This window comes from Podarcis tiliguerta, assembly GCF_965153285.1.
Source record: "Podarcis tiliguerta genome assembly, chromosome: 2".
Classification (NCBI taxonomy): domain Eukaryota; kingdom Metazoa; phylum Chordata; class Lepidosauria; order Squamata; family Lacertidae; genus Podarcis; species Podarcis tiliguerta.
In genome coordinates this window covers 54,422,084-54,447,244 of record NC_139535.1, presented here as the reverse complement: position 1 = coordinate 54,447,244, position 25,161 = coordinate 54,422,084, and the positions used below count along the sequence as shown (strand labels likewise).

Below are 25,161 nucleotides of genomic sequence, written 5' to 3'. Positions count from 1 at the left end.
AGATGTAAAAGTGTGAGGCTGTAATGCTATACATAATTAAATGGCAGGAAGCCTCATTAAACTCAGTGAGAGTTACCTCTTAGTATAGGACTGCACTGTGAGTCATCTAATTATCTCATAACCTCTTGATGAGGGATGTGAAAGATGTAGCCATCTAAACATTGCTGGACTACAACTCTCACCATTCCTGATCACTGCCAAACCTGGCTGGGGCTGATGGGTGCTGGTATTCAGTAACACCTGGAGGACCACATGTCAACCCCCCCCCCCCCGTTCTTCATGATGCAGCCCTGTCACCCCCTTCTTGCTGGCATTCTGTGAGCCATTTCTGAAGAGTATAATCATATACGTATAGTTGTACTGAGATATTCACCAGTCTGGTTTAATAAGCAGAAAAGCATCCAAACAGCAGCTGGAGTCTAATACATGATGCAAAAATACAATGAAACAAAATTGGCAGAAGCATGTTCTCCAGAGTGCTTAACTATAGCAGTTGAGGAGGTGCATATCTGCAACCATTCACCCTAGAAATCATTTTTAAAATCAGATATAACTTAAGAAGCATAAATAGAACTGTAGACCATACAAAGTTGCTGTGGAGGCTTAATTGAGCATGCAAGCCATTTATTACCAACCTGTGTCCTAACAGCTACTTTCTGTTAGATTCTCTCTGTCGGATGTCTTTTGTCAGTGAAGTGAGACTATTTTTTAGTTCATTGTACTAACTGTGGATTACAGATTTCTTTGCTATATATTTTTATATGAATTACACAGTCCTCCTGTTATCAATTTGCCCTTCAGTTCCTCTTCATCAGTCCCTCGAAACCAGCATCGGAGTCTTGCTCCTTTCAGGAATTTCATCTGGTATAGTGTCTTTAATGTCTGCAGTAATAGCAGATCAAGGAACATGCAAAAAAATATTATTTAATAATTTTTCCTTGTTCCAGATGCCAAGTACTTATTTTTCCATGGAAGAAGAAATGCAGTTTTCTATTTTTTTAAAAAAAGGTAATGTTTTCTTTCCTAGGACAGGTTACGTTCAACCAATCACAATGAACTAACACACACAATTTTCCCACTCAGATACAAATATCTGCAAAATTAGAAGAGTGGGTTGGAAGTTTAAACTTCCATAAAAGTGCTGGGAAGGTGGGAAGCATACTGTAGACAATAAAATCCTAATTATTTTCTCTACATGCAAGTGGGTAAGGCAGGTGTGGCAGGGTAGAGGGAATGAACAGAGAAATGAGACAGTGAGAATAATGTTCCCATATATTCCGATATATTCAGTGCTGCTGTTAAAGTCTCGACACATTGCAATACTCCCCATTGTCCAGCCCCATCTCCCCATTTCTAGGTAATGGTCTTCCTCACAGGAAGGGAGAAATGCTCTTCTTGAATCTACAGCTGTTCGTTTCAAAATGAAAGTGGGTTGTTGGCTGGCATGGTCATTTTGCTTTTGGTGATTACTGGTCCTCTGCTTAATTTTTCACTGATTTCATGCTGTATTTGGTGGTGATGTTGCGTCCTGACACACTACGATACTGCCCATTTTCCGTCCTTGATTTACCATTATTGGTGATGATCAGCTCCACAGGAACAGAGGCCGTGGCTACCTTCATGATCACCTGGATGTTCAATTCTGATTTTTTTGGGACCTTGGCTGGCATGGTCACCTCGATTTTGTTTACAGTAGTAACAGAGTCAATCTTTCCTTTTTCTACTATCAGGTTGGTGCTCGGATCTATGCTTAAATTGAAACTCTCATTTATTTGAAGGGTAGGGGCTGCTAATTTGAAGCTGTGGCTTGTGAATATTTCATAGGTTCGACTGCTGGTGGTGGTGAACGTCTGCTCTGTTTCTGTGGTGTTGATACAATTTATCTCATCAATCATCACATCCCTCTCACTCTCCAAGTTCATGCGGTCCCATAAGATCCTGCTAGTGATAACAGGCCGGCCACTTTTAAGGGGATACACGTGGGAACACTTATCATGGAAATGATACAAAGGGCCATAGTTATCAAGCTTCGTTCCTTCTCGAGCTATATAGTACCAACCACCTCTCCTTGGATGTTCATAGAGGAGCCAGGCACCTTTCTGGACAATATGGGAAGACGCCTTGTCATTGAAATACCCATAACTTAGGTTGGTTTCCTCTTTTATCACTTTGCTTATCCCTTCATAGTTAGGGTGCTCATAAAGTGTGATCTGAGGATCTTCCAAGTCCTCAGTGACTAGTTGGATAGAAGAAATGTTATTACTTAACTGGATGTGCTTATGTTCACCTTCTTCATATGCAAAACCCACACCTTTATAGTTGGGATCCCGGAAGACCAGCCAAGGTTGTCCAATCACCTTAAGGGAGGAAATGCAGTCCCCAAAGTCTACACTACGTAGGTCAGGAACACTGCAAGTGAATTCTTTCCTGAACCCCTCAAAGTCTTCCTCTTCATAAACAATAATTTTATTCATCTTTAGCTGTTTGGAGAGGGGGAAATGGGCAACTTTTCTGGATCTTTAGCAGGTCGAAGATGGAGAAATTTTCCTCAACAGGGATTCAGTCTGCATGAGAGGAAAAACAGAGAAACACACCCTTAGAAGCACACGTAGCAGGATGTACACATTTGACAGAGGAATAGTGGTATGTTATTATTTATTTATTGACAATATTTTTTACACACTTTTCAGGGCACCCTCACAACATGGCCTACAAGGCTCTAAAAAAGGGGCGGCTAACCTTTTCTAACCTGAGCCACACATTGTCAGCTATCCACCCCATGCCACTGGTAGGTGTGCTCAAAATGAGTGTGGCTCACCTGCACACACCTCCCTCACAGACATTCAGATGGACAGGTAAGTACAGAGAGATGCAGGAACATGGGGCTGCTTGCAAAGGTTTCCAAAAACCAGATGTTCAAAGAGCAGGGGGCTGTTTGAAAGCCCTTTGTAAACAACTGCTGCTTTTTAAACCTCCAACGTTCAGAAGTTTAAGGAACAGCATGGGGCTGCTTGCAAAGGGCTTTCAAAGTACAGGACTTCAAGCGTCAACTACTTGTCAAATTGGACCTGCCAGGTGTGGGGAGATTAAGATCCAACCCCCTCTGGCCAGAAAAGTTTCTCCAACCCTGCTGCAGACAATACTGAGCTAGATTGACCAATGAGTCTTGACTCAATGTAAGGCAACTTCCTATGTTCCTGTGGTTACTACGCTCTTATAAGCTTTCGGTGCCAACTGAGGGCCTATTCACTGCCCCAGATTGAATCTGTGGCTGTGTATGCATTACCATTTACTCCAGTTCTACTGCGTAGCCACCATTGGTGTTTGAAGCAGAGTACGCATGACATTAGCCACAATCCATACACATCCTGTAACTACTTGAGAAATACTGCTGTTTGGTGTGTTTTCCCTCAAAGTAGCTCCTATTTGGTTTTAAAATGTAAGCTGCAGTTAATCTGAGGTACACAATGGAGACATCTGATACACAAGCGCAGATGACAGCACATGCGCAGATGACAGCTTAACTGAATACTTTGGAGGGGTTCTGCAGACATGGGGACAAATCAGATAATATGCACTGGATGACGAAATCGCTGCCCCCTCTCTGGTGTGTACACTACCATAAAAATATGTCATGAAACGCTGGGGTGGGGAGAATGACATTTAAGCCACTAATAGGTATTATTTGGCCTGTGCATTTGCTCATGCCTGCTTTGTAGTTTTTAGAATTACAATTGGATCATGTTTTATTAGTATTGTACCCAGCTTTGAGATTAGTTTATACAAACAAAGTTTATTTATGCAGGCACAGAGCACGCAGACATTCTTACACACACACACAGAGGCAGTCAAAAACATGCTCTCATACACACATGCAGGAACACCGCATATTCTCTCTCGTACACAGACAGTGTCCTGCTCTTCTGCCCTGTTATGGGGAAGAGAGAAGAAAAAACTTTCTTTTGCATTCTTGGAAGGGAAAGAGACAGCGTCCCACCCCACAAAGATGTCCTGTTGCCAGGTTAAAGGACTGCTTAAAGAATCGGTGGAGAAAAGCAGCTTCTGCGTATGCTGCAGTGGAGCCGAGTTCTCTCTTTCCCATAGGAATCAACACACATTTAGTTTTAATATTCTTTTGAAGGCCTTCATTTATGATCAGCCTGTTACGCTCCTACCTATACGAAGGGGTTTCCTAAAGAGTTGCTGAGACAGATGCATTTATTTCATAATTCGTTTCATAAAATTTATGAAAACAGCTTGGTTGTAAAAAAACAAAAAACCCTCAAAGTGGTTTACAAAATAGGAAAGCTGTTTATCCCAATGGGTGGGAAATTGCAACATTCCATCTCTCTACCTCAGTTTTTAGCTACTGGGTCATATTTTTGCCCATTACAATCTGTCTCTGCTCTGTTCTGTGCTACAGGCAGCCGAACCTTCGGACATTTCTGCAAACCAAGAGAAATACAGGAGTCAAGTCTCATGTTTCTGCATTTCAAACAACCTAGAGCTTGACATGCATTCATGTAAGAGCATATGTCCCAGGAAGAAGTGGGGAAAGTGAGAGATGTGGAGAAGAGTGGGAAGAGGGAAAGAGGCTAGAAAGGCAGGAAAGAGTATTGAAAAGATAAAATGGAGGGAAATGAAGGGAACAAGAGAATGGAGCTGAGGGAAGCTGAGGAAGAGAAAAGGGAAGCGGACAGAGAAAGTAACCAGAGGATAGGTAGACAGAAAGATGAAAACAAAGAGGTGAAAAATAGAGGGAAAGGCAGCAGGAGGATGCTGTGCTCTGGCAGCTCCAACTGCAACTTGACCTACAGCTGCCCCAGGACTTGTGCAGGTAACAGTAAAATTATCATCATCATCATTAACATCACTGGTATAGCCTTAATTAATAAAAGTAAAACATTTATGTGCACATAGAGATAAACTCCCCATCCCACACTTTCTTGGCGGCAAGCTACAAGCCTGTGCGAGAGATACTTGTACCCACCTTGTTAGGCGATCTGCACGAGCAGCCAGCCTTTCTCAGCAGCCTGGGGCTCTCAGGAGTCCTCCTGCTAGGTTTATATAAGGCGGGCATGTAATAAACATGGAACCAATTAGGATGTTGTAAGGATTGCCTCTGCCTATAAACATTGCAGCCAGTCTGAAGAATGCAAGTAAAGGAAGAATTTCAGCACAGCCCAACCCACAAGCTGTCAAGAGACAAATCCTGGAGCCAGAATTTGACCGATTTATGAATTCAGTTTTCTCGCCAATCTGTCTGAAAACCAACATGTGTGCAGCTCCATTTGCTTTCAGACAGAGGTTGATACATTTTTAAGTGCTGATCACAGGCAGATTTTTTGCTCTGTTCCTCATCAGTGAGAGAGAAAGAAAGAAAGAAAGAAAGAAAGAAAGAAAGAAAGAAAGAAAGAAAGAAAGATTCCATCCTTCTAATTTCACTTACAGTTAAGGATAACTGGGGAAGAAAAAGAACAGTATTGAACTTACCATACTCGGCTCTTTTGATGGACAGAGTTAGCTGAGGGTTAAGTCAGGAGGCAACCTAAGCCCGGGGGGCCAGATGTGGCCCAATCGCCTTCTAAATCCAGCCCATGAACGGTCTGGGAATCAGCGTGCTTTTATTTAACATGCCTCTCTGGGTTATTTGTGAGACATAGGAATTCATTCATCCCCCCCCCCCCCGCAATATAGTCCAGCCCACCACATGGTCTGAGGGACGGTGGACGGGCCCACGGCTGAAAAAGGTTGCTGATCCCTGGATTAAATCATCACTCTGCTGCTGCTTCCTTCCCACTGCTCTCTGATGAAGTGGGAATTTCTAGGTACACACTGCAGCTCAGCCTTTGCCAAACTGGTGTCCACTAGTTGTTGTTGACTGCAACTCCCAGCAGCCCCAGCCAGCATGGACTTGCTGGAGTCGAAAAACATCTGGAGGGCAACAATTTGCCGCCCACAATAAAGGCAGGAAAAGGAAAATGAGGAAAATGACAGTAGCTGGTTACATACTTGGTATACAACGTGCCAGAAGCAATGAAGCTAGCTGCACAATTCTGCCAGCCAAAAACGTTTTGTCAACACGTGAGGACAATCCTTTCCTGGACCGATCGTGCTTCTACTTCCAACCCATGTGGATTCTATAAATTGTGGGCATTTCTCTCTCATACATAGCTACAGGCTGTTTATTTATTTATATTTCTGCATTCATGTCCCATTATTCTTCCAATGAACATACATGGTTCTTGACCACCCCCATTTTATCCTCACACCAAATGTGTGAGATAGATTAGGCTGAGATATAGTGACTACTTCAAGGGCACCTAGTCTAGTTCATGTCTGAGAGGGGATTTGAATCTGGTTCTTCCCAGCTCTAGTCCAGCACTCTAAACCAGGGGTCAGCAACCTTTTTCAGCTGTGGGCTGGTCCACTGTCCCTCAGACCATGTGGTTGGCTGGACTATATTGGGGGGGGGGGGGGAATGAACAAATTCCTATGCTCCACAAATAACCCAGAGATGCATTTTAAATAAAAGCACACATTTTACTCATGTAAAAACATGCTGATTCCTGGACCGTCAGCGGGCTGGACTGAGAAGGCAATTGAGCCGGATTCGGCCCCCGGGCCTCAGGTTGCCTACCCCTGCTCTAAACACACCACTGGCTCCCCTCCCCACAAACTTTCTGCTTGATTACTTGAAGAGAGGACCACAATATTCGGGGGGGGGGAGGGGTTTCATTGAGCTAAACCTCTGGTTACTTCCATTCCTGAAATTCTGTTTGTGGAATTCATTCAGGGTCTAGACATTGGGTCACCTGAATTTTCCCACAGCATCAAACCCATTTTGGAGAAACATCACGAGTGCCACCTAGTGGGGTTGCAAATTTTTCAACTTTTTCTATTGGACTTCCTAAGGCTGTTCACATAAGAAAACAATTTTTACTATATTCCAGAAAGTTTCAACCCAGTCTGTTACTGATGGCATTGTACTTTTTCCAGGCCACCTTTTGCAGTGCCACAGCTAGTCAATTTAAAACATTTTGCAAATCAACGTCATGCACTGTACCTTTCAAATAATAATATTTTAGAGTAATTTAACAATAAATAGGGACGCGGGTGGCGCTGTGGGTTAAACCACAGAGCCTAGGACTTGCCGATTGGAAGGTCGGCGGTTTGAATCGCCGCGACGGGGTGAGCTCCCGTTGCTCGGTCCCTGCTCCTGCCAACCTAGCAGTTCGAAAGCACATCAAAGTGCAAGTAGATAAATAGGCACCACTCTGGTAGGAAGGTAAACGGCGTTTCCGTGTGCTGCTCTGGTTCGCCAGAAGCGGCTTAGTCATGCTGGCCACATGACCCGGAAGCTGTACGCCAGCTCCCTCGGCCAATAAAGCGAGATGACCGCTGCAACCCCAGAGTCGGCCACGACTGGATCTAATGGTCCGGGGTCCCTTTACCTTTACCTTTACCAATAAATAACCAGCCATTTCTAATATTTCTAACAGCATGCCAATAAATTTGAATTACTGGGCAACTCCAAAAAAAACATGTAAGCTATCTGCTTAGTTCAAATCACAGCTCCAGCATTTATTTGAGAATATACCTGCACTGATATTGGACTTCATGGGCATTTTCCTTGAAATCTGTAGTTATAATACTGTCTTGGTATTCTAACCAACACCCATTTCCATTCCTTCTCTGTTAATTCTTGTCAAATATTTTAGCCCTTTTTAATAAATGTACCAGTCTTCTTATCCAATTTAATAATTATAATACAGGCCTTACCAATTAAACCCTTATTGTGTTCTGATGCTAATAATATTTCAAATTCTGTTTCCGCTCTCAAAGGCCCACATTTCCTTAATAAACAATATGGAACTTCTCTTATTTGAAAGTACTGATACAACTGCAGAGAAAATCAGTCAACATATTAGTAATTTTTACATAGTATTTAAACCCGCTGCCTAGTTGTTGTTGTTTTTAATTCAGTCTAGTTCTGCTTTATACAAAGATGTAAGATCACTGCGCATGTCGCCTGCATGTGAGGTGATTTCATTGTAAAATAAGGAAGTATGAGGAGACAAAAGCAAAGTAAATTTATTCTTTAACTTATACCAAACCGAAACACTGGTAAAAACATAAGAGTCATAGAATTGTAGACTTGAAAGGGACTCTGAGGGCCATCCAGCCGAAGAAACATTCTAAAAATCCTTTTTAACTTCTCTTGCAAGCCTGAGTTAATTCTGAGCTTTGGCCCACCTGACTTTTCCCCTGCAACTGTTGACTACTCATGTATCCTTCGTAATTTCTCCTTTCTTCCATTTCTTATACCTGAAGCTCATCTGAAAGCTCCTTATGCAGCCACACCAGTTTCTTTAGGTGCCTCACACTTTAATTTTTTGTTGGGATGGTGCCTACAATAGTTTACCTTTAAGAAACTCCTATCCATCTTGAACTTCCTTCTCCTTGAGTATATTTTACCATTGGATGTCACACAGTAATCCCTTCGGGTTTTTGAAATCAGTCTTCTTAAAGTCCAGAGTGCGTGTCCGACTACACTCAGCTTTCCTTTGCCTCTGTATCATGAAACAGAGGAGGACATGATCACTTCCTCCCAGGTTTCCCTGTACTTTCACTTTATTGATCTGTTCCTCCCTTTTGGTGAGGACCAGGTCCAAGAGAGATGGACCCCCACCCCCGTGCTTCTTCCACCTTCTGGGAAATGAAATCGATCTTTTCCTTTTGAACAGGTTGTTCTCTCAATTTCTACATTCCAGTTATGAGTCTTATCCCACCAGGTTTCAATAATGCCTGTTAAGTCACATTTGCAATCCTGTATTATGAGCTCAAGTTCTTCTTGCTTGTTTCCAATACTCTGTGCATTTGTGTAAACAAAACTGAAACCACGAGTCATCCCCCCGCACCCTGCTGCCTCTGTCCCCCTCCATAGGTCTCTCCTTTCTTTGGGGAACCGCAGAAGAGTACGGACAGTACTCTATTAAGCAATCTGTGCCCTGTATTCTTCTTTAAGAAAGGATGCAAACAAAAATGCTTGGGCTGATGGAACAATCAGAATAGCACAACTGCTCCCATGATATTAAAAAGTTTAAAACAAATTGGGGTCACAAGAGTACGGTGCTTCCTAAAAATACTTAACTGAAGGCCAGGATAAATAGTTACATCATCAGCCTATAATGGAAACTGTATAATGAAGGTGCCAGACACATCTCAGCGGGAAGGGAAGCCTGCAACTTAGGGGCTGCCACAGAGAATGCCTTCTCTCAAGCCACCCCCTGAAAATTCTGAAAAAGTCGAACTACCAAGGGGGCTCCCTCTGCTTCTGAGCAAATGGGTACCTTCCGTGCAAAATGGGCTGCTCAATATGTCCCATTCATTTCCCAGAGATACTAGCACCATCAAGCAGGCAGGGGTGTAGATAGCTGCTCCGGCACCCAAAGCGACGGGGGCAGGGCAATCCGCACACTGGGGCGGTTTCAGTATCCGCCCAGGGGGGCGAAGCGGCGAACTGCCCATGGAGTTTGCCTGGTGGACACAAGCGCCATGCTGCCATTTCAGGCAGCACAGGGCCCTGAGCCACGTCACTCCCAGGAGCATAGCTGTCAACCTTCCCTTTTTTTGCAGGAAATTCCCTTATTCCAACGCCGTTTCCCGCTGCTTCCTGCTGCTATCCCAGATTGTTAGATATCCCGTAGACTGTCCCCACGACAGGTGAGGCTGCTGATCCCTTATTTTCAAATCTGAAAGTTGACAGCTATGCCCAGGAGTGATGGGTGGCTTCGGCGTGCTGGCCAGGCCAGGCCCCGTGGTAAGTGCCGACCCCCGTGGTGTGCCATTTTGTCACCCCCCTGAAGGATGACACCTGGGGTGAGCCACACACCCCGCAGCCCCCTTCCTACGCCCCTGCAAGCAGGTACTCCTGCTATCTCTGGACGCCATGAATCACTTCCTAAGGCCATAACTAAGGGGAAATGAAGGCACCTGTGTTTCAGTTGTGTAATTCTAACTGAAAGCTGTTTTAGTGTCTTGCTGCTGTCCGCTGAGCACAATTGCAACATTCCATAAGCACATTAGGGCTGTCTCTTTTATGATGGATGTTTAATACGACCTAACAATCATGACCCAACAGTTTCTGAGAACAAAAATCCCCAGGGAAGCACAATAAAATGTTACATCTGCTTTTAATTAAAAGCCACACTGTTGCTCCCACATTCAGAAGAAATGCAAACGTTTGCTGGGGATGCTTTTCTAAAGGCACCATCTGAGTGGAAGAACGGCAAGTACAGATGACTAGGCATTATCAGGGGTAGCACCCAGGCTATGGACCTTCATCTCCTTGAAGCCACTTTAGGCTGAAATCGTCCTATGTTCTGATGGCAATGCAAAACACTTCCCGCCCCGCCTTCCACCTCACTTCCCATGCTTCTCTTTATGAGTTAGTAATAAGGGGAAAGAAGACTAGGCACACAACAACACACATCCCACTGATTTCAGTAAAAGCGATTTAAACATTTTCTTAACTCTCCCATTAAAAATGCTTTACTTTGACTGAAATGTGTCACTTACGGGCGGGGGAAGGTTAATTCTTATCCCAATCTGTACTTGAGCTGGGATTTTAAAATGTTGAAATATGGTTTTATTGTCGGATGCTTTTATTGTTAATCACTTCAGGATGTTTCATGGGAAGCAACTCATAAATGAAATAAATAAATAACAGTGCGCTTTTTCTTAGTTTTAATGTGACATTTTGCCATTTATTTTCATGGATATGCTCTACTTAGTTTATATTTAGAGTCATTATATTAGTACTATTAAAATCCACAAATAAGCATTAAATAAAATACACAGAAAAAATATATGAAGGAGGCAAATGACATGCATGAAAGAAGGGATGTTCATATAAATTAGCAGATAATGCCAAGCTGTAAAGGGTAGCTAAGACCTTAGAAGACTGAAAAAGGAACTGAGATTTTCATGACAGGGCGGAGAACTACTAAAAAACCAACAATGAATTTCAGCAGAGATAAATGTAAGGTTCTGTATTTGTACAAATATGTTATTTATTTATTTATATTAAGGAATGAGGATGTGTGATACCTGAGTTGATAATGGCACATGTGAAAATGATCTATGGCAGGCATCCCCAAACACGGCTCTCCAGCTGTTTTGGGACTACAACTCCATCATCCCTAGCTAACAGGACCAGTGGTCAGGGATGATGGGAATTGTAGTCCCAAAAACATCTGGAAGGCCGAGTTTGGGGATGCCTGACCTATGGTTTCTAGCAGGCCACAAGTTAACAGGAGTAGGCAGCAACTAAAAAGGCTAATTAAATTTTAGGCTGCAACAATGAACATATAGTATCCAGAGCACAAGAGTAATAGTACAACTCTAATCTGGTTTGGTCAGACTTCACCTGGAAGACAGTGTCCGTTTCTGGGTTCTGCAGTTTTAGGATAACTGAAAAACTGGAATGTGTCTAGGGAAAGTTGACAAAGATGGTGATGGATTTGCAGAACATGTTCTTGGAGGAGCATAGAAAAGTCCTCCTGGATAAAGCCAATAGCCCATCTAGTCCTGAATCCTATTCTCACAGTGGCCACACAGTGCAGGATTCCATGCAAACCCCTTCCTGATTCACCCCCTCTATATAATACACTCACTGTTACTATACATCAACATACAGCTCTGCAAATTATTTTGACTAGGGTTTGAACAGGACCTGGATTTGTTGTAGGGTTGCCATATGTCCTCTTTTTCCAGGACATATCCTCTTTTTCGTGGGTATGTAAAATAAGTGTCGTCATAGCGATCCAAAGTTAAAAAGTAGAAGTTCGCAAATGTGATCTTCAAAATATGGCAACCCTAGTCGATACCATAACATGGTTGCCAACTTTCACATTAGTGGACAAAAATTGCAGGACTTGTAATAAAGCTATGAGAATATTTAGTTTCTATCCACTCTTGGAGATGTGAGTAGCCATAACACCTTGCTTCTTCGTCTCATTTTAACAACTACAACTGCCTCGGCATCTTGTCAGCTCCCTTGGCTGGGCAGTGTGAAGAACAGCAAAAGAGCAAAAGAGCTGAGCAATAGCCTTTCTCAACAGCCTTTGCTTTAAGAACAGCAAAAGCAGCTGGAAGAGAGGAGTTTTGTGTGACCTGGGGAGGGGGGAATCTTTTAATAAATTTCATGAACTATGTGCCCCTGCTGCTCAATTTGACCTTTTTACAAGAATTTTTATGTATTGCGGTATCTTATGTATTGTAATTTTGCTGTTATCTTTATAATTTAAGTAATGATTTATTGTAATTGTTGATAGTGGATTTCTATTTAATTGTTATTTGTTGGTATTTTGAAATTTAATTTTATAGTGTACTATTATATTCTAATGGATTGTTGAATATTACTTTATTGGATATAAGTTGTTGGTTTTAAGCCATATTTTTTTTATTTGCCTTATTTGTGTTGGATTGGATCGTTAATAAGATGTGTGATTGGTGTTGTTTAATTTTGTTGTTTCTTCAGCTTGTAAACTGCCTTCTGGAGAGCAATACAGCAAGGTGGTATACAAATTAAAGTGAATTAAAACAAGGCTGCTAGGTTATGTAAGAAAATACTAAAAGAAAAAATCAGATAGCTGATCAAAGTGCTTACTTTTTTAATCCAATGACTGTTCATTTATTCCTTCCTATTTGGGAAGCATTTTCAACAACTAAAAAAATGTTCAGCTCTAGAACTCCCACCTGCAGCTACAAGCACGTTTACCTGATTCAGTACAATGCTGCCCTTTGGTAACATGACTGCTGTTGATCCAGAGCACACAAATTAGAATGTGTCACAGCCACAACAAAAAACGACGTCCTGACTTAGTTAACTTATTCTCTTGCTGTTTCAAGCGTTTCCTTCCTTTTTCACCAAATCCATTACTACCCAACCTGGAAGAAAAGGAAAGATAACCAGGAATGAGTACAAATGAATACAGTGGTACCTCGGGTTACATACACTTCAGGTTACATACGCTTCAGGTTACAGACTCCACTAACCCAGAAATAGTACCTCGGGTTAAGAACTTTGCTTCAGGATGAGAACAGAAATTGTGCTCCGGTGGCGCAGCGGCAGCAGGAGGCCCCATTAGCTAAAGTGGCGCTTCAGTTTCAGGTTAAGAACGGACCTGCGGAACGAATTAAGTACTTAACCCGAGGTACCACTGTACCAGGATCTGAAGCTGCAGTTTTTATGAGTGGAGTGGGCTGCAATGCTACCTTCTGTCTTCATATCCTATGATATGAAGTGAGCAGCAGAGAGAGGAAGGATCCAGTGATTTAACTTAAGATAATGAAGTGAGTGATATTTTTTAAGGGTATGCAGGAGCTGGACATATGTGACTGAGGCAGGGGAAAGGAATCTCAAGCCCAAAAGCCGAATGCAGCCCTCCAACCCTCAGGACTCTCCTTACTTAGGTTGTATTTCCTCTCTCCCTCTTCCTCACTGACACTGTTCCACACCCTCAAGTGTGTTTGCTTGGCTGCAATGTATCCTTGAGGCAAGCAAGAAGCATCATCGCAACTTCTTTCTTTCTTTCTTTCTTTCTTTCTTTCTTTCTTTCTTTCTTTCTTTCCTTCCTTCCTTCCTTCCTTCCTTCCTTCCTTCTCTTCCTATGTCCAAGACACCATAGCTTTAATTGAATCTGGCAAGTCTGTAGTATGTCTTCAGTCGGCCAGGAGCAAATCTGGTGGGATGAACTGGGTGGTTACACAACTATCAATCTCTATGTTGGACCTAAATGAGAGCAGGAGGAGAGCGTGCTAGCAGAATGGAAAGTTTTACTGGCTTCAGCTTTTGGCCTTACATCATGTGCTCAAACCATTTTATTCCCATGTAAAGGAACTGGAAACAGCAATTTCCCTTTTCTTTTAACCACCCTCTCTTTTTCTGGATGGAAGTGTGTGTGATGTCAGCATAAATGTGTGTATTTGTTATGTTGGAATCTGCTTATAAAGAGCAAACTCTTCTGGTGACAAGTTGTAAGGTCAGATATGCTCTGAGAAACCTGCCCTTAACCCTTTGCCATTCAGTCAAAATACTCCGCCCATCCTGCCACTTCACTTCTTTGGCCTCAGGAGCGACAACAGCAAAGCAATCCTATCAGTTTCCTGAAAGGCAAGGTTAGTTCTCTCTCCCACCCTTTATCAGCACTTACGACAGAACAGTCAGGCTGGGGCAGGTCTCCATGAGGTGGCGGATGAAAGGCACAGAAACCTCTGAGAAGGAATTGTCTTGAAGGTTTAGGTTGTAGAGCGTGTGGCTGGTGCTCAGAATGGTGCAAAGTTCTTGGGCACAAGCATCTGTGAGGTAATTCTCATCAAGACTGGCAGGGACAAAATGGACGCAAGGTCATAGGCAGATAACACACTATATCTAAGCACTATTATCCTTTCCTCAAAGCTTTGGTGAGAGCAGACTCAAAGGAATATATAAAAGGTAAAGGTACCCCTGCCCGTACAGGCCAGTCGTGTCCAACTCTAGGGTTGTGCGCCCATCTCACTTAAGAGGCCGGGGGCCAGCGCTGTCCGGAGACACTTCTGGGTCACGTGGCCAGCGTGATGAAGCTGCTCTGGCGAGCCGGCACCAGTGCAGCACACGGAAACGCCGTTTACCTTCCCGCTATAAAGCGGTACCTATTTATCTACTTGCACTTAGGGGTGCTTTCAAACTGCTAGGTGGGCAGGAGCTGGGACCGAAAGACGGGAGCTCACCCTGCCGTGGGGATTCAAACCGCCGACCATACGATCTGCAAGCCCTAGGCACTGAGGTTTTACCCACAGCGCCACCCGCGTCCCCTACGGAATATATAGTTACAAGCAAACTATTATTCAGTCTACTTCCAGAATTTAACATGCAACTCGAAGCCAAGTTGCCAGGTTGAATAGTCAGTATGAGGAATACCTAACATTCCTCTTTCCTCATTGCCTTATGTGCCAGAAGGCATACTAGGAAGCTACTTGGCCAGAGTGCTTTCCTCCCCCCACTTTATTTGGAAGTGTAATGACTTGAGCAGTCATTAAGAGGAAATTATAAGGAGCTGAGCTCTGTATCTTCTGGAGACAACTTGTCTGCTGATGTGGAGCTGTCCCTGGTCCTGTTGGTCTTGTTCCCAGACCTTACTCTGTCTTTGCATCCTGCTCTCAGCACCAGTGTCTGGCTACTTGTGTCTAAAAACCTTCCCACTGTGAAATTTCTCTCTCACTCCAGCTAGTTGCACCCAGACTCCCACAGACCCTGCACCCCGTTGGAATAGTGCGCAGATAGCAAATAATCTGAACTCCAAGCCCACAAAGACGTCATACATACACCCAACTTTTTGTATGTGTCTCTGCTCCCTTGTTACTTACTTTAGAGTAGTCACATTACAGTCTAGTTCCTTCAGAGTGGCACAAAGAACATGCACTCCTGAGTTTCCAAGTTTGTTACTTCCAAAGCTACAATGAGAAAGAGAGAGAATGAGAAAGATGAAAAAAGATTCAGGACTGATTCTTCAAAATCTAGGAGGAATATAAGAAGTTGGGTCTGCATAGTTGGAACTGGACCATCCAATGTAGAAACTTAATAGCTCACACAGAAGTGTGAAGTCTCCACTTCCTTATGAAAAGAGCAGGCTTCTAGCCATTTACAGAAAAATACTTGAAAATTAGGGATTACCATACTAAAAGTTTGTGTATGAGGAAGTGGCTTTCTGAGGGTGCTATGGGCAAGAAGAAAGATCCCACGCTCTATTCCCTTCCTTGCCCCTACACACTTATTGCTCCCCAATGCATTCCTTCTGTTCTCCAAACATGGTACTGGTTCTGGTCCAAGAACAACCACAAGCCAGAATTCTGTCATAACTAAAATGTAGCTGTAATACACATTGGAATCTATGTAGCAATTTGTTTTGACTGAACACACAGAGATTTCTAATTGCAGGTTTTTGAGTTCTGTGAAAATCTAGATCGGCCAAGCAGATGGGCACTCTTACCACAGTGCCAACCAATTCTGGGTGTTAGAGAACAGAACAAAGCTTTTATGGGGAAGGCTGGCACCTGTGTACTTAGCGGAAAAATAACACACCTTCCATGCACTCCTATGCATAGCTACTGAAGGGTCCTATTGAGTTCAAGGAGATTTACATCCAGGTAGGTGTGTATGGGAATATACCCTTTATTTCCTTATTTCAAACTTTCTATTGAGAAATAGACTGGTGACCAAGAATACATTAGTTACACCACCATCAACGTTTATTTTTCCAAGCCCAGTATACATCTCCCATCTACATGCATGACTTCGCTGGTTTAGGATTTTCAAGCCAGGGAAACCAGGGGCTTTTCACCTTCCTGTGCATACTATTCTAGGCAGGGGGACAAGGAGACTACATGAGCTTTTGAGCCAAAGATGGAGACTGGAAGGGATTTTGAGCCATGGTTACTGATAGCAAGGCATTTATACAAGGCATATATTGCCACATTGATTTCATATGGTTTCAGAAATGGTGAAGAAGTGAATACATGACTATTCCACCACTACAACACAGTGTGCTTGAGTCTGGGAGTGTCTATCCTCCTTTGACAAGTAATCCTGGTAACAAAGGAAAAAACAAATCAGTGCCCAACACAAAGGCTCTCCACTCAAATCGTGAAATGCCTGGCATTTGCTGTTCCTAAAAAAACATTATGATGGCATCACTTACTTTAAAGTTGTACAGTTTTTTATTCCTGGAGCCAAAGCTTTCATGTGGTAAGACTTCAGCCTGCAAAATGTTAGATTAATGGAGTGATCCTCGATTTTACTGTGCTGCAAGCAGAATGCCAAAACCCTGCAATCCAGCACCGAGAGCATCTGGTAAGAAAGGTTAATATTCTGGAAATGATGCATCACACGGTTTGCAAATTCTGCTTCCTGGGTCTCAAACAGGCAGTGGAAAAACTTCAGCAGGCAATGACCTTTTCGAGGAGGCTCCTCAGTCGCCACTTCTTCTGCTCTCTGAAGCAAGAAAGGCTTCACAAGGTCAGATGTCTTGCACTGCAGAGTCTGCTCAAGAAAGATGCGCACCTTTTCACTGCACAGGCCAAATACGAAGCATACCGTTAATGTCAAATGCTCATTGCCTGGCTTCTCGCACTCAGCTAAAAGTGTCTTCAAGTCCCCCAAACTGTTATCTGAAACTTCCGTTGAGTCCTTCTGCAGAATATACCACATGGCAGCAAAAAACTCCTGGAAGCAAAGATGGAGAAAACTGTACAGGTTGTGCCGGCCAACCCCCCTCTGGAATGTTCTTCTGTCTAGAAAGAGGTCTTTAAGAGCAGAAACCTCCAAGTGATGCTCCTTGAGATCCTGCTCCTCAAAGAGGATTTTCTGTCCCAGGATGCCAGCCCGTGCCAAGGAACAGAGTCTTCCAAGCTCATTCAGAGAGGAGTTCTTCCCTTTCGCAGATTCATGCTTAAGGAGATTATGAGAAAACTGTACAAAGACTTTTGTTGTGGTGTCCAAGGTGTCTGCAATCTCGTCTTCAGTTTCCAGTTCAACTCTGATGACAGAGCAGATGATCCAACACACCATGGGGATGAAGCAGATGGTGGAGACTGCACTGGTATTTTCAATGAATCTCAGTGCTAGGTTGGCTTTCTGATCATCTTTAAAGAACTTGAAAAAATACTCACGGCGACCTTTCTCAGTGAATCCAAGGATCTCCGCAAATCTCGGAAACTTCAAGCACCCATGCAGCCTCTCTGCAGCACCAGGTCTTGTGGTGATTAACAGGTAGGATTTGGGCAAAAGCTTCTTTCTCAACAAGCTGCTCAGAACACCCTGTATGGACACCTTTGAATAAGGATCATCACAGAAACTGTCTCCTACGAGCTCTAAGGAGCAACAAAGCTCATCAAAGCCATCAATGATGAAAAGCAGCTTTTCAGGGTGGGCTAAAATCCCTTTCACTGGGGCATACATGTCTTGACACTGATCTACAATAAGGTCAGCTAGGCTGCTGGCATCTTCAGCAAGGCTTAGTTCTCTGCAGCGAATACAGAACACGTAGTCAAAGACATCCTGGTACAGCTCCCCAGCAGCCCAGCCCAGCATAATCTTCTGCACGGTCATCGTTTTACCAATACCAGCAGCTCCTTGCAACACCACGGTTCTTGGGGCTATTCCCGATTCATCAGGTTCAAAAAGGCTTTGTATATCAGTTGATGAATAATTTGAACTGTTGGTTTCCAAGATGTCCATGTGCAGCCTGCCAGTAGCAACCAATTCATGTTCCCTCTGCTTCTGAGGCCGGTGTTTTTTGATGATAAGTAACTCTATATAGCGGGCATTTAATGGGGTGCTCTCACCAAAGAGACTGTTTCTGTCCTCTGTTAGCAAGTATTCTTCCTTCACATTCTCAGCATACTTTTTTTTGTAATCTAGTATAGACAGAGAGAAGGATTAATCACCTGCCATGGCATTGCAACATGCTTGCCTGATGCCAGGCACCCTTGATTTCCCAGTGGTCCCTTGTCTATGCAGACCCTCTAAGTTAAAGAACTTTTCTTTTGCTCAAGACTACCAAGGTCTGTGTTTGCAAGTTTGCAGAGTTCATAATAATAATAATAATTTATACCCGCCCATCTGGCTGGGTTTCCCCAGCCACTCTGGGCGGCTCCCAACAAACTTTTAAAAATACATTAAAACATTCAAATACCCTGAATCAGGCATACCGTTTGCCTGCACTGTTTCTGAATGGTCCCTATCGTTGGGGAAAACCTAAACTAGCATACATATCTTTCACTTTGGCTCTACTTTATGGGATCTGTATTTCCCCCCATCATAAACAAGATACATATGAAAATGTACTGATTCATGGGCAGGTCAAAGTGCACACGGCTGGTAAAAAAGTGTCTGTAGTCACAGAGGGGAAAGTGGGTGTGGTCAATTTGTATCTTTGTTTTTTTGCTTTGGAAAGAACAAGTTTTCAGAAAAACCTTTTGGCATCAGAAGGTTACAGCAGGGGATGTCTGGGAGTGGTCAGGATTTTAAAAAATAAATAAAAAGTCAACTTTGAAGGGAGGGGCTTGGGGACACAGAAAACCTTTTGGTATCACAGATATACCTGTGGGAGCAGAAGCTAAACAGATTAAAAAAGAAAAGGAGGGGCATAGGAGCAAGCAATTAAAGAAAGCTTACTTAAAACAAAAAAAATAAATGTGGGGGAATCTTTGGGAGCCACAAACAATCTCTTGGGAGGCCAGATGCTGATCACCACTGACCATTTTAGAGCTCATCAGCAATGCTAGAGGAATAACTCTAGTCCTGTTCTGTCTAGCATCAGCTCTCTATTACCACTCCCTCCCCTCTTAATACTGGTATAGTGCAATATTCCCAAATTAGAGAGCGATGCAAATACCGGTACTTACATCTCCCAGAAGCCATGCTTACCTGATATCTGCAGTTTTGCCTCACAATCCTGTGGTTATCCACTTTTGTTTGCTTTTCTCCTTCAAACATATTCTACAAATTACTGAGCCTCGAGAGTCTGTTTGGCTCTCTCTAGGCTGCTTTCGAAAAGTTAGGACAAGGGATCCACTTATCTTGAGTTCTAGACTAAAACTTACAATGGCTTACGATGAGGTGCTTACATACCTTGAAATTGCTTCCCAACCTCTGAAAAAGAAATAAAATAACTGGTCAGACATTTTTGTATTGCGAACAGTAGGTTTTGAAATCTGGTGCTCATAATGTATAGGAAAGTTGAAAGGATCACTGTACATACCAAGCCCCTTCCTGCAAATCTAAGTTCAGGCCAGCTTTGAGACAGGCTTTGGGGCTTTAGGTCAACTAGCATTTGGAATCAAATTCAGTTCTATATCATCTGCATCACAGGTGGGCAACCTGCAGCATGGCAGCCCCATGTGCCCATCCCAACCCTATTTTATGCAGCGCCCCCCATGCCTCATCCCTCCATCTGATCAGTTCTTTCCTTCCTTTTCATTTCCTCCTTCTTCTTGGCGTTTAAAAGTCTCTCCCTCCCTTTGCTATGTAGTTTCGGAACAAATGGAACGGTATTTTAGCAAATGAAAGTAAACGGACAGTGTTTAAAAAAGTTTTGCTTGGTTGAATGGCTTGAGGAAAATACGTCCCCCCCCCCCCAGCTATCTGAGAACGTTTTGGAAGGTTTCTGTCAGAAAGGAATTACTTTCACTTGGGCTGTGTCTACACCAGGGCACTAATGTGAACACGAGTAATTATATTCTCTCTGTGTGTATGTGTGCCTTCATCCACAGAGGAGCAATTTCAATTTAGTGCCTCTAAAATCTATCTCAATGTTTCCAGTCCTCAATAGCGGTGGGGCTTGATGGGATGTATTGCACTGTGTGTTGCTGTCCTTGTTCCCTCAGTTAGTACTTTCCTGCCCATCGTAAGTTCTGGATACCTGAGGTCCCTTGTGGGAATGCAAGCAGGTGTTTGTTTACCCCTACATGCACCTTTTAATTTTTTGTAAAAAAATAAAAACTGAAATACAAGTTTTAAAATATACCAGATTGACACAGAAGAACAGTCAGAAATAATTTTAAAAATATGTATGTGTGGCTCCAAGCCAGGAAATCTAGGCCACTTGTAGGCTTGCTCACAGATATGTGTTCACCTGTGTGTGCACACGTTCCAAATTATTTTACTTTATTTTAAAAATAAGAAGTTTTCATATATACCAGCTTTTCACAGAAGAGCAGTAAAAAGAAAGAAATAATGTGTCACCCCAAGTCTGGAAAGGATTTGTGTGAAGGGCTGCTGTTTCCTTTCCTCCCCTTTTCCCTTCCAGCCTCTTGTTACCTGCAATGGCAATTTTTGTTTTGTGCCAGAGAACTTCCACAGAAAGGAGTCACTTTTGAAAAATAAAAATACAATGAACTTGTAAAATTGTGACATGAGCAGAACTAGGGGTGGATGAACAGCCTCTAAGCCATGGGTAAGCAAACTAAGGCCCAGGGGCCGGATCCGGCCCAATCACCTTCTAAATCCAGCCAATCTCTGGGTTATTTGTGGGGCCTGCCTGGTATTTTTACATGAGTAGAATTTGTGCTTTTATTTAAAATGCCTCTCTGGGTTATTTGTGGGGCATAGGAATTCGTTTACGTATAAAAAAAATCAAAATATTGTCCGGCCCCCCACAAGGTCTGAGGGATAGTGGACCGGCCCCCTGCTGAAAAAGTTTGCTGAGCCCTGCTCTAAGCGATTATTAGCTATACTGAACTGCAGTCAATTATATAGCACATTATATCTAGGTGAGTACAAATCCATACCCTTGCTGAGTTTAGAAGCATTGTACTTGAGACCAATGTCTTCAAAAATAGTTATCATCAGGGCAGCGGCCTCTTCCTCATAAAACTCAACCAGAAGCTCCACCATCTTCTCCCGAGTTGCCTTCTCCATCCGTCCAAGTGGAATATTCTTACCCCCAGGAGCTGCTGCAGTACGCAACTTAAACTTAAACTTCTCAAAATCTTCTTGGCCAAGATCCTCTAAGGCGTCTAGTAGGAAGTCCTGCATAGTGGCTCCTCCTCCTGACTCCATCGCCAGCTCACAGCCAGGCTGCAAGCAAAGAACCATATCAAGTGCCAGAAGAAAAGATGTCGCCTGCCCATCCTGCAGTAACTCACACAAGAAAGGCCTCTGGAATACATTTTGTAGGTTTCCGGGTGGACAGAAGGGAAGGGAATAACACTGACATCACATACCAACTTTAGGATCCATGTGTGGGTCTTTACCGTACCCATATTACACAGAAGCAGCCCACCTAGCCATCCACTCCGTATTTACATCTGCCACTGCATATTTCCAAAACAAGAACCACTTTGGAACTGTACTGCCTGAACAGGGGATGTAAATCTGCAATCCAAATCCATTTATGTGGGACTAAGTCCCAGTTAATTAAGTAGGACTTACTTCTGATAGATGTGGTTAGGATTGTCCTGTATTAATCATGTTCTGTGGAAGCGTGCAGCGAGGACGTTTTTGCCCGAAATTGGGTTAAAAAGGTCCACAAGATGCGTGGCAAGCTGGGAAGCTTTTGCTTTTGACCCAGCCCTCTAGAAGCAAGCACTAGTGAGGTCTCATCAGCGCCACACCTTTAGATAAGCATTATCCCACTTAAGTCAGTCATTACTTCCAGAAACACTATAAGATAATGAATGTTTGATGACACCAGATTGAACCTAAAAGACTATCAGCATAAAAATTTAAAGATTAAGATTATGTGAATTTAAGATATGATAGTGGGAAGGAATTTACTGTCAGAATATAAGATCTGGAATACAGAGTGGGAAGGTCTGGGGAAGTCGCAGATCCAGGTTAATGTTAAAAAATACAAGGACATAATGATTGATTTTAACTTTTTTTTTATTTTCTATATTTTTTTTCTTCCATATTTGTTGTTGTATTGTTTGTATGTTATTGTATTGTTTTTTCTTTTTGTATTTGCCTATTTGTATTGTGTGTTTATTGATTGTAAAACTTAATAAAATATCACTTAAAAAAAAAAAGTCAGTCATTACTTCCCTCAAAGCAACCTGGACTCACGCTGAGAGTTGTTAGAAGACGCCTGTTCCCCTCATGGAGCTACAGTTCACAGAGCAGTTCTAACAATTACTTCCTTTTCCCAACGAACCCTGGGAATTGTAGTTCTGTTTGGGGAACACGCATCTCCTAAAAGCACCCATAACAAACTACAGTTCCCAGGCTTCTTTGGGGAAGCCATGACTGTTTAAATCAGGGGTGCCCAAACTTTTTTCAAAGAGGGCCAGATTTGATGAAGTGAGCATGCATGAGGTCTGACCAGCTTTTTAAAAGATTTTACCCCAAGACATATACTACCACGGGGGCCGCATTAAATCGACCTGGCTGGACATGCCTGGTTTAAAGCATGGGTGGGTAAACTGAGGCCCAATCACCTTCTAAATCTGGCCCGCGGACGGTCCAGGAATCAGCGTGTTTTTACACGAGTAGAATGTATCCTTTTATTTAAAATGCATCTCTGGGTTATTTGTAGGGCCTGCCTGGTGTTTTTACATGAGTAGAATGTGTGCTTTTAATTAAAACGCATCTCTGGGTTATTTGTGGGGCATAGGAATTCCTTCATTTTTATTTTTATTTTCAAAATATAGTCTGGACCCCCATGAGGTCTGAGGTCAAAGTGACGTGATACTGCTTTAAATCCTTAAAGAATGTCAAAGAAATAAACAACTATCTGACTTTTAGAAGACATCTGAAGGCAGCCCTGTTAAGGGAAGCTTTTAATGTTTGATGTTTTCTCTTGTTTTTAATAGTCTGTTGGGAGCCGCCCAGGGTGGCTGGGGAAACCCAGCGGGATGGGCAGAGTATTAATAATAATAATAATAATAATAATAATAATAATTACTATTATTACTATTATTAGGATCATAATGAACTAGAAAGAAATCACCTACTACTCAAAAACAAGTTTGGTTTCTTCCCACAGCCCTTTCTCCCCCGCTCGCCCTTCTGAGCAAAACACCCCCAGCTTTTCAGACGCGCTCTACAGCTCGGCTTCGGTCATTATCATCAGCCAGGTCCTGCCTGAACTGTTCCTTCTTCACAAAAGGTTTCGAGTAAGTCTTTCTCACCAAATGCCTGTCCCTCTCAGCTTTCACTTCGTCTCCGCCCCAACAGGAAAACACCTCCCATTCCGCCCAGCCGCCAGGCGGCCTTGTGGGCTTGTCAGGAAGCGGCTCCCAGGCGCGACCCTCCCGCCACCCCGTCCATTGCGACACGAGCGGGGCGGGGGTCGCATTAAACAGCTGCCTCGTCGTTTATTCAGTTTCAAGTGGGCCCTGTTGCCCCATTTCCCCTGCCCACAGCGCGACAAGGCTTGGCCGCACCGGCGGAAATACTCCGCCGGACTGGAAGGCGAGCACATTCCCGCCACCACCCAGGGGGGACTTTCCTCCCAGCTCCTAATGGCGCCTCCTTTGGCCGCCCACGACCTACTCGCTGCCGTCTCTAGGCCAGGCTGGCTGGCTGGCTGGCGCTGCAGGGGCATCGGGTGGGGGGGACGATGGGCAGCAGAATCACCTCTCCGGAGTCAGTCCAGGATAAAGAAGCCGAGCGGGAAAGTGAAAGTGACGTGGCTCAGGCGGCGGGGGAGGGGGAGAGAGGTGTCCTAAGTCAAGACTTTCGATTGCGTATCAGGCATGGCCAAACTTGGCCCTCCAGATGTTTTGGGACTACAACTCCCACCACCCCTAGCTAACGGGACCAGTGGTCGGGGATGATTGGAATTGTAGTCCCAAAAAACATCTGGCGGGCCAAGTTTGGCCATGATATGCTGTGCGGATAGAAGCCTTCGCCAACCTGGTGCCCTCCAAATGGCATGCATTACGACTCCTGTCAGCCCCCAGGTATCATTGGTGCGCTGGTTTGGGGTAATGGGAGTTGTGGACCCAAACTTCTGGAGGGCAATAGGTTGGCAAAGGGTGGTGTGTATGTTGTTGCGCGCCCCCCCTCCCGTTTCAAGGCCAACGAGCGTTTTCGGTTGGTGACACAGACCATTTGGGGCTCAGCGTAAATAGAAACTGCACTCTTTCAGGGGGACTTAACATCTATTGTTGAAAAGGCAACTTAATAAAACAATAAAACTGGTAAAAAATAAATGCAACTTAATTATTATTTAATTAGTTATTTACCACCCTCCACCCTAAAGTCCCAGGCGGGTTACAGCATTAAAGGCAACATTTAAAACAACCACGCACCTATTTGTCTATAAATAACATATTCACCTTGGACTTTACTTCTGCTTAACCCAGGGTACCCCTCTGCCAGATATTGTTGGACTACAACTCCCATTGCCCCTGACCTTGCTGGCTGGGGCTGGTTGGAATTGTAGTCCAACAGCCAGAAGACAGTGTTGGCTACCCCTGCCTTGTATTTTCACTAATGGAAAGGCACAACTTGCACAGAATACTGTACTCTAATGATGGGTTGTGTCATTATCAATGAACTGCTTGCATTTCAGAAAGACACAAGCTCTACCATTCTATGACTTCTTGTTATCATGAGGAATTTAGTATCACTGAATCAGTGTCTTTGTTTCTGAGAACCATTGTTCTGATTCC

General features: G+C 43.5%; 1 protein-coding gene and 1 long non-coding RNA gene across 17 annotated transcripts in view; one reads left to right on the top strand and one right to left on the bottom strand.

Annotated features, from left to right (window-relative positions):
* Positions 1–361: 361 nt before the first annotated feature.
* LOC310672337 (NACHT, LRR and PYD domains-containing protein 3-like) lies at positions 362–24,235 on the bottom strand. 16 transcript variants are annotated; one of them, XR_014508521.1, is made up of 11 exons: positions 24,122–24,235; positions 21,334–21,622; positions 19,676–19,696; positions 16,743–18,459; positions 15,412–15,498; positions 14,220–14,387; positions 13,666–13,748; positions 13,476–13,601; positions 12,785–12,954; positions 7,783–7,903; positions 4,991–5,146 (listed from the first exon to the last, which is right to left on the bottom strand). XR_014508521.1 is itself a non-coding variant. In XM_083429393.1 (7 exons), exons 2-7 carry the CDS (start codon positions 21,602–21,604, stop codon positions 12,855–12,857), a joined length of 2,364 nt encoding a protein of 787 aa, XP_083285519.1. In that variant the 5' UTR covers positions 21,605–21,622; positions 24,122–24,234; the 3' UTR covers positions 12,735–12,854. The 16 variants fall into 16 exon arrangements, 3 of the variants coding, with proteins under 3 accessions (XP_083285519.1, XP_083285518.1, XP_083285517.1); XR_014508520.1 differs by having other exon boundaries at positions 13,476–13,748; XR_014508523.1 differs by lacking the exon at positions 14,220–14,387.
* The window catches only part of LOC310672442, a 131,253-nt gene continuing 128,706 nt past the window's right edge, over positions 22,615–25,161 (top strand). The window contains exon 1 of the long non-coding RNA XR_014508583.1: positions 22,615–22,858. This is a non-coding gene — a long non-coding RNA (uncharacterized lncRNA). The remainder of the gene's footprint in view (positions 22,859–25,161) is intronic.